This window comes from Pimephales promelas, chromosome 22 (genome assembly GCF_988280905.1).
Source record: "Pimephales promelas chromosome 22, fPimPro1.hap1.1, whole genome shotgun sequence".
Taxonomy (NCBI): Eukaryota; Metazoa; Chordata; class Actinopteri; order Cypriniformes; family Leuciscidae; genus Pimephales; species Pimephales promelas.
This window is the reverse complement of record NC_142790.1, coordinates 29013218-29027506: the sequence shown is the minus strand read 5'-3', so window position 1 is coordinate 29027506 and position 14289 is coordinate 29013218. Positions and strand designations below refer to the sequence as shown.

General features: G+C 37.5%; 1 protein-coding gene across 2 annotated transcripts in view; it reads left to right on the top strand.

Annotated features, from left to right (window-relative positions):
* scn5lab (sodium channel, voltage gated, type V-like, alpha b) overlaps positions 1-14289 on the top strand; it is a 144789-nt gene that overhangs the window by 24603 nt on the left and 105897 nt on the right. For both annotated transcript variants that reach the window (XM_089125950.1, XM_089125951.1), the window contains exons 2-4: positions 1279-1586; positions 6565-6683; positions 10348-10437. In XM_089125950.1, the coding sequence (XP_088982076.1) occupies positions 1320-1586; positions 6565-6683; positions 10348-10437 (476 nt within the window). In that variant the 5' untranslated portion in view covers positions 1279-1319. The remainder of the gene's footprint in view (positions 1-1278; positions 1587-6564; positions 6684-10347; positions 10438-14289) is intronic.

Sequence of the window (14289 nt, the reverse complement as noted above, 5' to 3'; positions counted from 1 at the left end):
GTAACATCCCTTTCTGTAGAACATCATTTGCTCAGACTTCTGTTTCAGTGAAAGGGGCAAAATTGTGGAACTCTCTGCCAGATCATCTGAAATGCATCCCAACACTAGATATCTTCAAAAAAAAAAACAAATTGTGGTTAATTCAGAAACAGTGTTGTTCGCATATTTAGTTCTTGTCGACTCTGCCTTTTCTGTAAATTTTTTCATTTTTTTTATTTTTTTATTTGGCATTTATATTATATTCTATTATTTTTTTCTCTATTAGTATTTTTATTCCTGTACTGCATTTTATCAAAAAGCCCTTACTGTTTTGTATTGCTCGTGTATTTTATTGCATGTATTGCATTTTACTAGAAAAGCCCTTCTAGGGACTAATGTTGTAAATTAGCTTTGGCTAAAAACATTGATACATGCATCAGATCACTGTCAAAGTGTATCTATGTTATCTGTATCTGTCCCTATCTAAATAAACTATAATAATAATAATAACTTGGCAATTGAACCTACACAGGACTGCAAACACAGGGAGACTAAACAGGGAAACAAACATAAGAGAGGGTCAAATTAATCAATAATGAGATAAGATGGGCGGGGCTTGACAATTGATAGGAGACCACATGGCATGTGCTCTCAACAGACCAGACTAAACACATACACATATATAAACACAAAGCCCAGATATAAACCAAACAGAAGTGACAGAAACCCTGACAGTAAAGACGATTATAACCGTGCAAAATATTTATTTCAAATAAACGCACTACACGAGTTGCCAACAACTCCGTCACCCAACGATTCTATCTTGTCTACAAACCACGTTTTGTCACAAAAATCACACGATAAAACGAACCGAAAATGAGCAAAACCCAGCGAAGAATACTGACCTCAACCCATTGGCTGTAGCTCATGACATCACGTGAGGTTGAGTCGTGCGACAGCTCTGGATATCCAGCATGCTTCGTTTTCGCTTTTCGCATCATACATGTGTTTACAGTTGGCGAATAACACGCGTCATAACCAGACGTTTTGTGATTGGCTTACGGGTAACCAATGATTAATACTTCAGACAAGCGAGAAAGAAAACACTTTTCAATTATGCCATGCCAGACTATGTCTATGTTGGTATTACCAGGCTAGCAAGCACTCGTTTCTCGCCACAAAAAACCCAAATGATCTGATTTACTTTCCACTTCAGTTGGAAATTAGGATAAAAAAGTTGATACTTCAGTGAAATGTCGCTGAGAACGATCCGAATAACCCGCTCCTCTGTCCCTCCAGCGGTGAAGTAAGCACTTGCACAGGAGGCTCAGGATGAGAAGATGGCCGCCATACTGTTTCCACCGGGTCCTGACAGTCTTCACCGGTTCACTCGCGAGTCCCTGGCTGGCATCGAGGAGCGGATCGCCGAGGAGGAGGCCCGCAATGCCAAGGAGTACAAGGAGGACCTGGGAGACGTGGAGACGCCCAAGTCCCGGGCCGACCTGGAGGCCGGGAAACAGCTCCCGCGAATCTTCGGAGACATTCCTTCTGGACTGGTGGGCGTCCCTCTGGAGGACATCGATCCGTTTTACTTCCAGAGCAAGAGAGTGAGTGTCTCGTCCAGCCTGATCTCAGGAGGGTGTCTGTAGCATGCATTGTGTTTGTCGTCAAGTCAGTCAAGTCATCTTCATTTATATAGCGCTTTTAATAATGTAGATTCTTCCAAAGTGGCTTTACAGTGATAATCGGGAATTAAAGGGATAGTTCACCCCAAAATGTAAACTCTGTCAGTAATGACTCTCCCTCATGTTGTTCAACCCCATAAGACTTTCGTTTATCTTCAGAACACAAATGAAGATGTTTCTGATGAAATCTGAGAGCTGTCTCACTCCTCCATAGGCTTTTAAGGGATTGAAACTTGCCGGCCCTGAAAAGTTATTAAAGACATTAGAGCCAGACCGATATATCGGCAGAACGATATTATCGGCCGATATTAGGCAACGGTATCGGCAGTTATAATGGCCGATAAATGAATATTTCAAAAATAAAATAAAAACGGAGGAAACACGCTTGAACCATGTCATGAGTGTTGGAGTTGTATAGTTTGTCCACCAGAGGGCACTTTACACCGGTCCTGTTGGCAACACTCGTTGAATTGGTCATGACGAGACAAACATTGCTTGAATAACAATTAAAAGAACATCTCCATCAGTTCTCTAAACTCAAATAAGCATGACAAAATTTGTGACTATCATGTCCAGTTTTGCTGCCGAGAGTGAAGCGGAATTAGCTAGTAATAGTTACGTGTAGTTGACTGACTGTCCTTTTGACTTTTGACAATGTGACTGAAGTATTTCTTTAATAGTGCGTGACAGTTATAGCAATGAGACGCATCATCTCTCCTCGGCCTGTTATATTGAAAATGTATGTTTTACAATTTGCAGTATGACGTTATCCATTGCTAAATTAGGGCTCATCATAGACTAGCTAACCACAAAGCTAGCTAATGCCACTATCATCAGTCTGTTCTAACAATAAAAGAAACAAAAGTTTCTTTTTTAAATGCATTATCATATTATTTCAGTTAAAACTCATAAATAACTACAAATAACTAATGTTAGGAAAATCTGTTAAAGTTTTGTTGCGCGTTTCTGAAGAAAAAAAAAATATCGGCCGATATATCGGATTTTAAAACCCAAAAATATTTGTATCGGTTTCGGCCTTCAAAATCCTTTATCGGTCTGGCTCTAAAAGACCTCGTTAAAATAGTCCGAGAGACTACAGAAAAGGAGATGAATAGTTTAATAAAGTCGTTATGTTTATTTGTTTTTTTTTGCGGACAAAAAGTATTCTCATCGCTTGATAATCTTAAGGTCGAGCCGCTGTAGTCACTCAGACTATTTTAACGGTGTCTTTAATAACTTTTCTGGGCCGGAAAGTTTCAATTACAACTACTGCGGAAACAAAGACACTTACGTCTTGGATGCACTTGAGGTAAGATAAAACATGCCAAAAATCAATTTCAAAGTGAACTATCCCTTTAAGTTTTAGTGAAACAAAGCGCTGTCCGTCAGTAAAGGGCAGCTGATGTGTGTGCTACAGGAACAGCAGACGGATGAATAGCATGAGTCAGTGCCGCTGTTAATGCGACCGCTGCTGCGCTGGCTTCTCTTGCTTTCACAAGCAGACAAATCTCCATTTCTATGGATTTCAGCTAAAAGTTTTAACCCAAAACTCCTTTTAAATGCTCTTTTCAGTGGGAAAATATGCCCTCTTTAGACTTTTATAAGCCGTTAAGAAAGATGAATTGACACTAAACAGTACTCCTTCGATTAAAGGCCTGAAAGTTTCGCCTCTCCCTTTGATATTTTTTGCAAGCCCACAGAGAAAAGAAATCATTATAAATAAGTTTAGTGTTTCTTAAGCCCTATTCGCACAGAAATAGTCGACCTTACATAACAGCCACATGTGGACATTAATACTCAGACGTCAATGATAATTTAATAACTAACTAAAATATATATTGCCTATATCTTATTAACTCTGTGTCCTGATCGTGAGCTTTTTTACTCATTGTCACGATCAAGTTTCATTTTCATTGTTCCCATCTTCTTGTTGCGAGTTGGTTTCCATGGTTTCTGATTAAGTTGCGCACCTGTTTCTGGTTTCGTTGATTATCCCTGTGTGTATTTAAGCCCTCGTTCTTTCTGTTCAGTGTTCGGTGTCATTTATGTGGTTTACTTTTGTTACTTGTTTAATCATTCGTCATTGTGCGATTATTACTAGAGCAACAGCATCACATAAAATCGACATAAAATGTGATATCATTCAAAGACTTTTCTAGCAATTTTAGATGCCAAATTCTCTGAAAAAAAGCCATTTATTTATTTATAAATCACCATAAACAAGAAAATTGTCATTATTAACAAAAGTGTCAAATGTCATTATTCAGTCAATGTTGATTCAGTTCAGTTCCTTAATAGTCTTGATGTTGCGAAAGTAATTTAAATTTTGTTTAAATTATTAAACAAATTAAAGGAGTAGTTAACTTTAAATTATCAGCAAAGGTTTTTTTTTTTTTCTCACCCCCATGTCATCCAAGATGTCCATGTCTTTCTTTCGTCAGTCGAAAAGAAATTCCAGGATTTTTCTCCATATAATGGACTTCAATGGGAACCAAACGGTTCAAGGTCCAAATGAGAGTTTCAATGCAAACTGCAAACTGTTCAAAGGGCTTTAAACGATTCCAGACGATGAATAAGGGTCTTATCAAGTGAAACAATCGCTCATTTAAAAAATAAATAACAAAGTTTAAGTTTTATAAGCTCAAATGCTCGCCTTGCTCTGTTCTGAGAGAGATGAGCGATCGTTTCGCTTGATAAGACCCCTTATTCATCGTCTGGAATCGTTTAAAGCCCTTTGAACAGTTTGCAGTTTGCATTGAAACGGTCTTTTGGACCTTGAGCCGTTTGGTTCCCATTGAAGTCCATTATATAGAGAAAAATCCTGGAATGTTTTCATCAAAAACCTTAATTTCTTTTCGACTGAAGAAAGAATGACATGGATATCTTGGATGACATGGGGGTGAGTAAATTATCAGCAAAAGTTTTTCTAAAAGTGAACTACTCCTTTAAATTCAGCTCTATACAAGACAATAGAGTTATAATTCAGCTCAGTTCAGTGTCAATGTTTAAAAAGTTCAGGTCAAATTTAGTTTGAACTCAGTTCAGTATCCGATAGTGTCAGTGCTGTTAATTGCTAATATGAAATAATAATTCTTTATAAACCCATATAGTATGTCTAGTGCACCACATTAGAAGTCTTCTGAATTCATCTGACAGAAATTTAGGTCGTTCACTTAAAAAACCCTGTTTGGCCTCAGGCCTCGAGACTCATTCAAAGCTCGGAGATCTGCGAGATAACTCCTTTTGTGTTTTTGAGCAACACGAGGGTGAGTAGATGATGACAGACCTTTCATTTCTGAGTGAACGATTGCTTTAATATCATTTTGTGTAAACATCACGTTGTTTAAAGCTTGGCGGGTTGAGTTTCCCTCTGCCTTCTCGTGTTGTGTTCCTCTCCAAATCTGCTCATGTGGACCTGCAGTTGGCAGATGATGTCCCAGAGGAAACCTGAGGAAAGTGGAAACAAACAAAGGCAAAATTTGACCTAGATGTTAGTTACATAAGAATGGAGAACATAAGCAAGCTATTTCGAGAGGTTACAAGGCCACGACTTTAGCAAAGATGCCACACGGTGAAAGGGCTTCGCCAGTCGTAGGGCTAAAACATGCTGACCCCGAAGATGCAATTATTCTGTACGCCGCTTTATTTATGTGTAAATCGAGGGGGGCCGTGAATCCTCGTGTTTGTGCAGCGCAGGGAGAGAAAAGCTCAAGCGTGGCGACAGACGCGAGTCCCGCGAGACACTCGGCTCTCCGCTGAGCGCTGGAGAATGTATTTGCGTGTTGTGTGCACTCCTGAGTATTGCCTCCTGCTTTATCATTATAATTACTGTTTGTTTGAAAAATGCATTATGTACTCGTACAAAAATGGTCCATGGTAACCGTCCTTTGAAGCGTTCAATTAATCACATAATTCACAAAATGGATCATTTCTCGGATGAACGCTGAAGAATAATGATGCTGAAAATCACTGGAAAAATTATATTTTACAATATATTCACATAGAAAACAGCTATTTTAAATCGTAATAATATTTCACATTTTATTGTATTTTTTTTTAATCAAATTAATGCACCAAAAAGCGTAAAACAAATCTGACTGAGCCCAAATTTTTGAAAGCTTTTATGAAAGTAATCTGGTAACGCTTTACAATAAGGTTCATTAGTGAATAGTGAATGTATTATTTAACATGAACTATGAGCAATACATTTGTTACTGTATTTATTCATTTTTGTTAACGTTATTAATAAAAATACAGCTGTTCATAGTGCATTAAATAATGCTTAATAATTAGGGCTGTCAATCGCGATTAATCGCATCCAAAATAAAAGTTTGTGTTTACATAATATATGTGGGTGCACTGGGTATAATTATTTTATATATATAAATATAGACACTTGCATGTATATTTAAAAAATTTAAAAAATATTATTTATGTATAAAATATTTATTAAATTATATATAAATCTATATACAGAATATACATGAAAATATTTCTTAAATATATACAAGCGTGTGTATTTTATATATATATATATATATATATAAAATAATTATACCCAGTGCACCCACATATATTATGTAAATACAAACTTTTATTTTGGATGCGATTATTGGCGATTAATCGTTTGACAGCCCTATTAATAATGTTTGAAATTAACATTAAGAAAGATGAATAAATGCTGTTTAAGTGCAGTTCATGCTAACTAACGTAACTAATGTTTGTAAAGTTTTGCCAGTAATCGAATGCCTTTCTCCTCTGCAAATGTGTTGGAAAGAGATATTTATAATGTACAGAACATATGAGCTTCTGCTCATATTTCATAAATGTTTGAGGTTCATGTTGTGTTTGATATTAAATGTCACTGGTGCTAACTAACCTTTCTCTTCTCTCTCCACAGACTTTTATAGTACTGAACAAAGGGAAGGCCATCTTCCGGTTTAGTGCCACATCTGCACTCTATATTTTTAGCCCTTTTCATCCCGTTAGAAGAGCATCAATAAGGATTTTAGTACACTCATATCCTTTCTGCGAGTCTGCTTTGAACGCTATATGACAATACAGCATGAGGATTAGAGCAAGATTTCGAAAGCTATACTTTGCATTTTCAGAGTCTAGAGTTTAGACTTTCACCTAGACAGAATAGTGCATGAAATACAAATGATTTCAGCTCACATGTTTCTAGATAGCAATAACATGAAATGGAGAGCAAATGGAGAAAGTCTGCAATCAAAGCCAGGGATTTCAGTTTGAAAAATAAGATTATTTGAGCAATGCAATCCACATAATGATATAAATGATCATCTTTCATCGTATCCTAACCAGACTCAGTGGATTTCCAGGGTTATTATAGTTAAAACTAAAACCTTTAAAAGTATTTTCAGTGCTTGAAATAAAACAAACATTACCTGAAATAAAATATAGAATTGTTACAGATTTAAAAATTTTTTTTTAGAAGCATTTCTCACTTTAATTTAGTACTAAAATAATTGAAGCAGAAATAAAAATTAATATATATTTTTTTAAAACACACACACACACAAAAACCCTACTTCAAAATCTCTAGTAATACTAAAATAACACTGTTCCAGACGTGCATGTTTTTATGTTGAAATCTCGACCAATGAGATTTGTCCGTGGGCGGAGCCACTGAGCGATCGCTCATTATTGCATCGCACCGGGTTCAGAGACGCAGTGTTTCTGATAGACTCATGTCTATTTTTATTTCTCCTAAACATCTGGCACAAAGTTGAATGATGACAACCATATACTCTTCCCGCCGGCCTGTCTGACATTCAGAGGCTATGCCGAGTATGAGGTTATGTGTGTGTTTTCCTAAAGCTCGGTCCTGCTATAAATAGCCAGCGGCCCGGCCCGAGGTGTTCAGGAACATTGGGCTCGTGGACACTCTGCTGTTGTGGAGTTGATAAGCAGGTGAAGAGGGTTTCGGTGAAGGTGTTTCGCTGGTCGACGGCATCACCTCACACCCCTTTTAGAGTCGCACGCCCCGCCGGCCCGTATCGCCCGAGTGGCGCCTCGTCTGATAGAAAGCGGCACATACTTCACTGAAGTATTACAATCTCTTCAATCGCCCAAATATGAGGAAACCTAGTCCTAAAATCTAAAAAGCAGCTGTATATTTTTATGTTTAAAAATCCAATTTATGCTGTGACAAATTATAAATATGTGTAACATTATTTGGAAAAAAATGTTTATATGTAAATTATATTTATTTATTTTATTTGTTTATATAATCTATTTAATTAGTTAATTTAATACTATTTTTTGCTTTTTATTTTTTGTATTTTAGTATAATTTTTGTTATTTATTTGTGTATTTATTTATTTAGTTTAATATAATTTTTGCTATTTTTTATTTATTTTAATCTTATGTTTATTATTTATTTTATATATATATATATATATATATATAATTTATTATAAATGTATAAATGTTGATACATTTTTCATTTAATATAATTTCTTATTATATTGATTGATTTTATTCTCGTTTCTATATATATATTATTCTTCATAATTTTTATTTATTTACTTATTTTAATTAATTTATTTTTTTATATTTTTTATCTGTAGTTTTATCATTTATGTATTTATTTTATTGTAATTGTACTATACATTTATTTAAATCTATGTATTTATTTAGTTTAATTGTATTATTTATTTATTTTTTCACACTCTTTTTCTCTAAGCTTTCCCTCGGTTCCTCGAGCGCTCGGTCGCGGCCTCGGTTTGAAAGCCCTGGTCTGAAGCATGACACACACACTCCAGTGTCAGTGTGTTGAAGGGCAGGCAGCACCTGTGACGACCCATACGAGTGTGTGTGTGATGCACTGGAGCGGTTCAATGTGTTCACTTTCAGGCGCCCACACAGACGGCACACATCCGTGCTAATAGCAGATTTCCCGGGAGAGCCGAAGCCAGGAAACATGTTTGATTAACCAGTGGCACAAGAGCGCATTCATGCGACACAGACTGCGAGAGAGAGAGGGCCGAACGACACGCTGAAGTGATTGGGCTCATTTGAAAAATCGCAAAATCAGCCTCCGATCAAACGCAGCCAATCAGAGAGCGAAACAGCCACACAAGTCCTGGGCGGACAGGAGACTCCCGAGGCTTTCCCCGGAGCTGACGGCTGTTGTTGTGTATCACTGAACCAGACGAGTGAGAGTTCAGCACTCCAGATAACTGACCAACAGATGCGACTCAACAAGTTTCAGTCGGTCTGTTCACAATGAAGGCGATCTTAGCCAATCAGAACATGCTTGATGTTTAAAAGACAGGACTTTAGACCAATAAGAGTTAACTGTGGGCGGAGCTACCTGGTGCAACAATGCAGGATTAAGAAAAAAACTAAATCTGTCTATCTATCTATCTATCTATCTATCTATCTATCTATCTATCTATCTATCTGTCTGTCTGTCTGTCTGTCTGTCTGTCTGTCTGTCTGTCTGTCTGTCTGTCTGTCTGTCTGTCTGTCTGTCTGTCTGTCTGTCTGTCTGTCTGTCTGTCTGTCTGTCTGTCTATCTGTCTGTATATCTGTCTGTCTATCTATCTGTCTGTCTATCTGTATGTCTATCCATCTATCTATCTATCTATCTATCTATCTATCTATCTATCTATCTATCTGTCTGTCTGTCTGTCTGTCTGTCTGTCTGTCTGTCTGTCTGTCTGTCTGTCTGTCTGTCTGTCTGTCTGTCTGTCTGTCTGTCTGTCTGTCTGTCTGTCTGTCTGTCTGTCTGTCTGTCTGTCTGTCTGTCTATCTATCTGTCTGTCTGTCTGTCTGTCTGTCTGTCTGTCTGTCTATCTCTCTGTCTGTCTGTCTATCTATCTATCTATCTGTATGTCTATCTATCTATCTATCTATCTATCTATCTATCTATCTATCTATCTATCTATCTATCTATCTATCTATCTATCTATCTATCTATCTATCTATCTATCTATCTATCTATCTGTCTGTCTGTCTGTCTGTCTGTCTGTCTGTCTGTCTGTCCGTCTGTCCGTCTGTCCGTCCGTCCGTCCGTCCGTCTGTCTGTCAGTCTATCTATCGAGATGTTCTTTTACTGTTCGGGATGTCTTTGTTCACAATCACGACTTGCTCTGGAAAAGGCAAAGAGGAGCTGAGACGGGAGAGAATAATACATTTATTGGACGAATCTTTAACCTTTTAACCATAATTACACTCATTACTGTCCATTTAAAATCCATCGAGTGAAAATTGTTCATAAGACGAAACTGAGACGTATCAATCCGTCACCATCAGGAGAGAAATATCGACACAGACGAGAGTTTGAGATGCTGTAGAAGTTAAAAGCATGCACGCATAAGAGACCAAAATTAAACATTGTAGGCGTTCCTCATTAAAGGACTGTATTTCCAGTCCCACGATTCCTGCGCTGAACTGTAATTTCCAGCGTCATGTAGGAGAAAAAGCCGCTGTCATTTACTGTTATGAGACTTCCACAACTGGAATGAAAAGTTTTACTTCTCAATGATCCCTTACACGCGTACTGATCAACTGTTCATAAAAGAGATCTGAGAAGCTGCAGTCTTCATTTGCTCTCCATCTAATCTCATTAAGTCTAGGAAAAAAACTGATTAGTTTCTTATTTTGTGTGAGGAGTGTAGAAGCATCTGTGTCTGTTTTTCTTAACTCGTTGTACTTTATTCAGTCTTTTCATCATGTGCACTATCCTGACCAACTGTTGCTTCATGGCCATGTCTGAACCAGCGCAGTGGGCCAAATACGTCGAGTGAGTATCGTTCCCTTCTTCTTTCCCTTATTCCTGTCTCCTAAACCCCTCTCTCTCGCTCAGTGTATTGACCTCTGACCTCTGAAACGTGCCCTATTTGTTCTGATGTAAAGCTTTGCCAGGTGTTTGTTGACTTGTCTCAGTAATGATCAGACTGAGCCGGAGCCGTGACGTCGAGAACTGCACCTCATAAACTTCATCTATCTATCTAATGAATTTCTGTCCATCCATCCATCTTTTTATTCATCTTTCCATCTATCCATCTTTCTATCTTTCCAACCATTAATCCATCAATCCATCCATCTTTCTATCCATCCATCCATCTATCTTTCTATCCATCCATCCATCCATCCATCTTTATATCTTTCCATCCATCTTTTTTTCTTTTCAACCATCCATCTTCCATTCATCCATCTTTCTATCCATCCATCCATCTTTCCATACATCTTTCTATCTTTCCATCCATCTTTCCATCCATCTTTCCAATCCATCTTTTTTTCTTTTCAACCATCCATCTTCCATCCATCTTTCTATCCATCCATCCATCCATCTTTCTATCTATCCATATTTCTATCTTTCCATCCATCCATCTTTCCATCCATCCATCCATCCATCCATCCATCTTTCCATCCATCTTTCTATCTTTCCATCCATCTTTTTTCTTTTCAACCATCCATCCTCCATCCATCCATCCATCTTTCCATCCATCCATCCATCCATCTTTCTATCCATCCATCCATCTTTCTATCTATCCATCCATCTTTCTATCTATCCATCCATCCATCCATGCATCTTTCTATCCATCCATCCATCTCTCTATTTATCCATCCATCCATCTTTCTATCTATCTATCCATCCATCCATCCATCTTTCTATCTTTCCATCCATCCATCTTTCTATCTTTCCATCCATCTTTCTATCTTTCCAACCATCCATCCATCCATCCATTTTTCTATCTATCCATCCATCTTTCTATCTTTCCATCCATCCATCTTTCTATCCATGTTTCCATCCATCCATCCATCTTTCTTTCTTTTATCTATCCCTCCATCTTTCTATCCATCCATCAATTAGTTTTTGGATCTTTCCATGATTTGATAACCTGTAAGTGTATCATCTCTCTCTGGCTGTTGTTCAGCTCGTGTATGTCCGTGTTTCTCTGCTTGTCTGCTCATGTCTAGCTATCGGTCTAAGCATTGTCCGGTGTGTCTGTCCGTTGATCTGCTTGTCTGTCTCTCGGTTTGTGTGTCCATCATCTCCAGCTTCAATAAAGGCCCCAGCAACGCCAGCAGAAGTCAGCCCATGCGTACGTACATCCCAGTGGATAGACCGGATTTATCCCATGTTTTCCAGTGCAGCTCATACAGTTTGAGATGAGTGTGACCTACAGTGTAAGTAACTGTAGGAAACGAGGCTTGTGCTTGTAGAGAAGCACGCAGTGAAGACCCCTCTCGTGACTCACAAACGAACCGAGCATCTGATCTCTTCATGTGAAGAGGTGTTAAAGCATGTGGAGCATGCAACAACAACACCTGTTTTTGAAGCCAGTGTACCAAGTCGTACCTCTCAGCACCCTTTGAAGAGATTTACATCAAATTTACAGTCACATGCAATGACCTCAGAAAGTATTGCAACGCTTTTGAACACTTTAATCACACTTGTACATTTGTGAATGTCTTTGCTATATACATAGGACCTGAAATTAAAGGAAAAGTTCATCATTTAATGTTTTAAAGTTATATCAGTTAGGCAAATAGTTTTATCTGTGGTTTTATCTCAAAATCTTTATCTAAAATTTTGGTGCAATAAATTTGGTGTTTAATGGCGGTAAAAATTATTAACGTGTGGTAAATTTCCCGGTAAAGTCAACGGCCATTGGCAGGTGTGGCAAAAAGTTAGTTTTAGGCCTTGGTTTTATAGCATTGTTATTTTAGTTATATATTATTATAGCATTTATTAATATTTGTGAATGTAGTCATTTTAATGCATTTCAATTTCTTTAGTTGCCAATGAATTATTTTTTTTCATATAATATTTTATTTCAGCTTTATTCCAATTAATCAGTGCTGTTTAAATGTCACTTAGATATTTGAATTTTTTAATTATATATTTTTTTAATTAGTAATTAATAGTTAACCATAACAAAACAGATATGTAAATGCTGAATAAATATCGCATTAATTGATATCTTGCTGTATAATCCAAAGACATTCATATATATATTTCAAGTGTAAGTAAAGTGTGTAAATACATTTTGCGGCCACTGCATGCATACAGGAGCATTCTGCATCTCACGGACAGGCCCAGATGGGAATCTACAGTCTCTTTAGGCATCTTCCACACTGAATCTGGAGAAAAATCTATGGAATTCTGGGTTTCACACAATATATAGTAAATCAAACTAAGAATGCTTCTCTTTTATTGGCAGCTGAAGCATGAAAATATTTTAGAGATGGGAAGCAGATGTGCAGAGCTTTCGTTCCAATTCTTCAGAACTCTGTAGAACTTTCTTCGCGATTCTGTAGAACTTTCTTCGGAACTCTGTAGAACTTTCTTCGGAACTCTGTAAAACTTTCTTCGGAACTCTGTAGAACTTTCTTCGGATCTCTGTAGAACTTTCTTCGAAACTCTGTAGAATTTTCTTCGGATCTCTGTAGAACTTTCTTCGGAACTCTGTAGAACTTTCTTCAGGATTCTGTGGAACTTTCTTCAGGTTTCTGTGGAACTTTCTTCGGAACTCTGTAGAACTTTCTTTGGAACTCTATAGAACTTTCTTTGGGATTCTGTAGAACTTTCTTTGGAACTCTGTAGAACTTTTTTCAGGATTCTGTGGAACTTTCTTTGGAACTCTGTAGAACTTTCTTCAGGATTCTGTGGAACTTTCTTCGGATCTCTAGAACTTTCTTTGGATCTCTGTAGAACTTTCTTCGGAACTCTGTAGAACTTTCTTCAGATCTCTGTAGAACTTTCTTCGGAACTCTGTAGAACTTTCTTCGGATCTCTGTAGAACTTTCTTCGAAACTCTGTAGAATTTTCTTCGGATCTCTGTAGAACTTTCTTCGGAACTCTGTAGAACTTTCTTCAGGATTCTGTGGAACTTTCTTCAGGTTTCTGTGGAACTTTCTTCGGAACTCTGTAGAACTTTCTTTGGAACTCTGTAGAACTTTCTTTGGGATTCTGTAGAACTTTCTTTGGAACTCTGTAGAACTTTTTTCAGGATTCTGTGGAACTTTCTTTGGAACTCTGTAGAACTTTCTTCAGGATTCTGTGGAACTTTCTTTGGATCTCTAGAACTTTCTTTGGATCTCTGTAGAACTTTCTTCGGAACTCTGTAGAACTTTCTTCGGATCTCTGTAGAACTTTCTTCGGAACTCTGTAGAACTTTCTTCGGATCTCTGTAGAACTTTCTTCGGAACTCTGTAGGACTTTCTTCAGAACTCTGTAGAACTTTCTTCGGATCTCTGTTGAACTTTCTTCAGAACTCTGTAGAACTTTCTTCGGATCTCTGTAGAACTTTCTTCGGAACTCTGTAGAACTTTCTTCAGAACTCTGTAGAACTTTCTTCGGAACTCTGTAGGACTTTCTTCAGAACTCTGTAGAACTTTCTTCGGATCTCTGTTGAACTTTCTTCAGAACTCTGTAGAACTTTCTTCGGATCTCTGTAGAACTTTCTTCGGAACTCTGTAGAACTTTCTTCAGAACTCTGTAGAACTTTCTTCGGAACTCTGTAGAACTTTCTTCGGAACTCTATAGAACTTTTTTTGGGATTCTGTAGAACTTTCTTCGGAACTCTATAGAACTTTCTTCAGAACTCTGTAGAACTTTCTTCGGATCTCTGTTGAACTTTCTTCA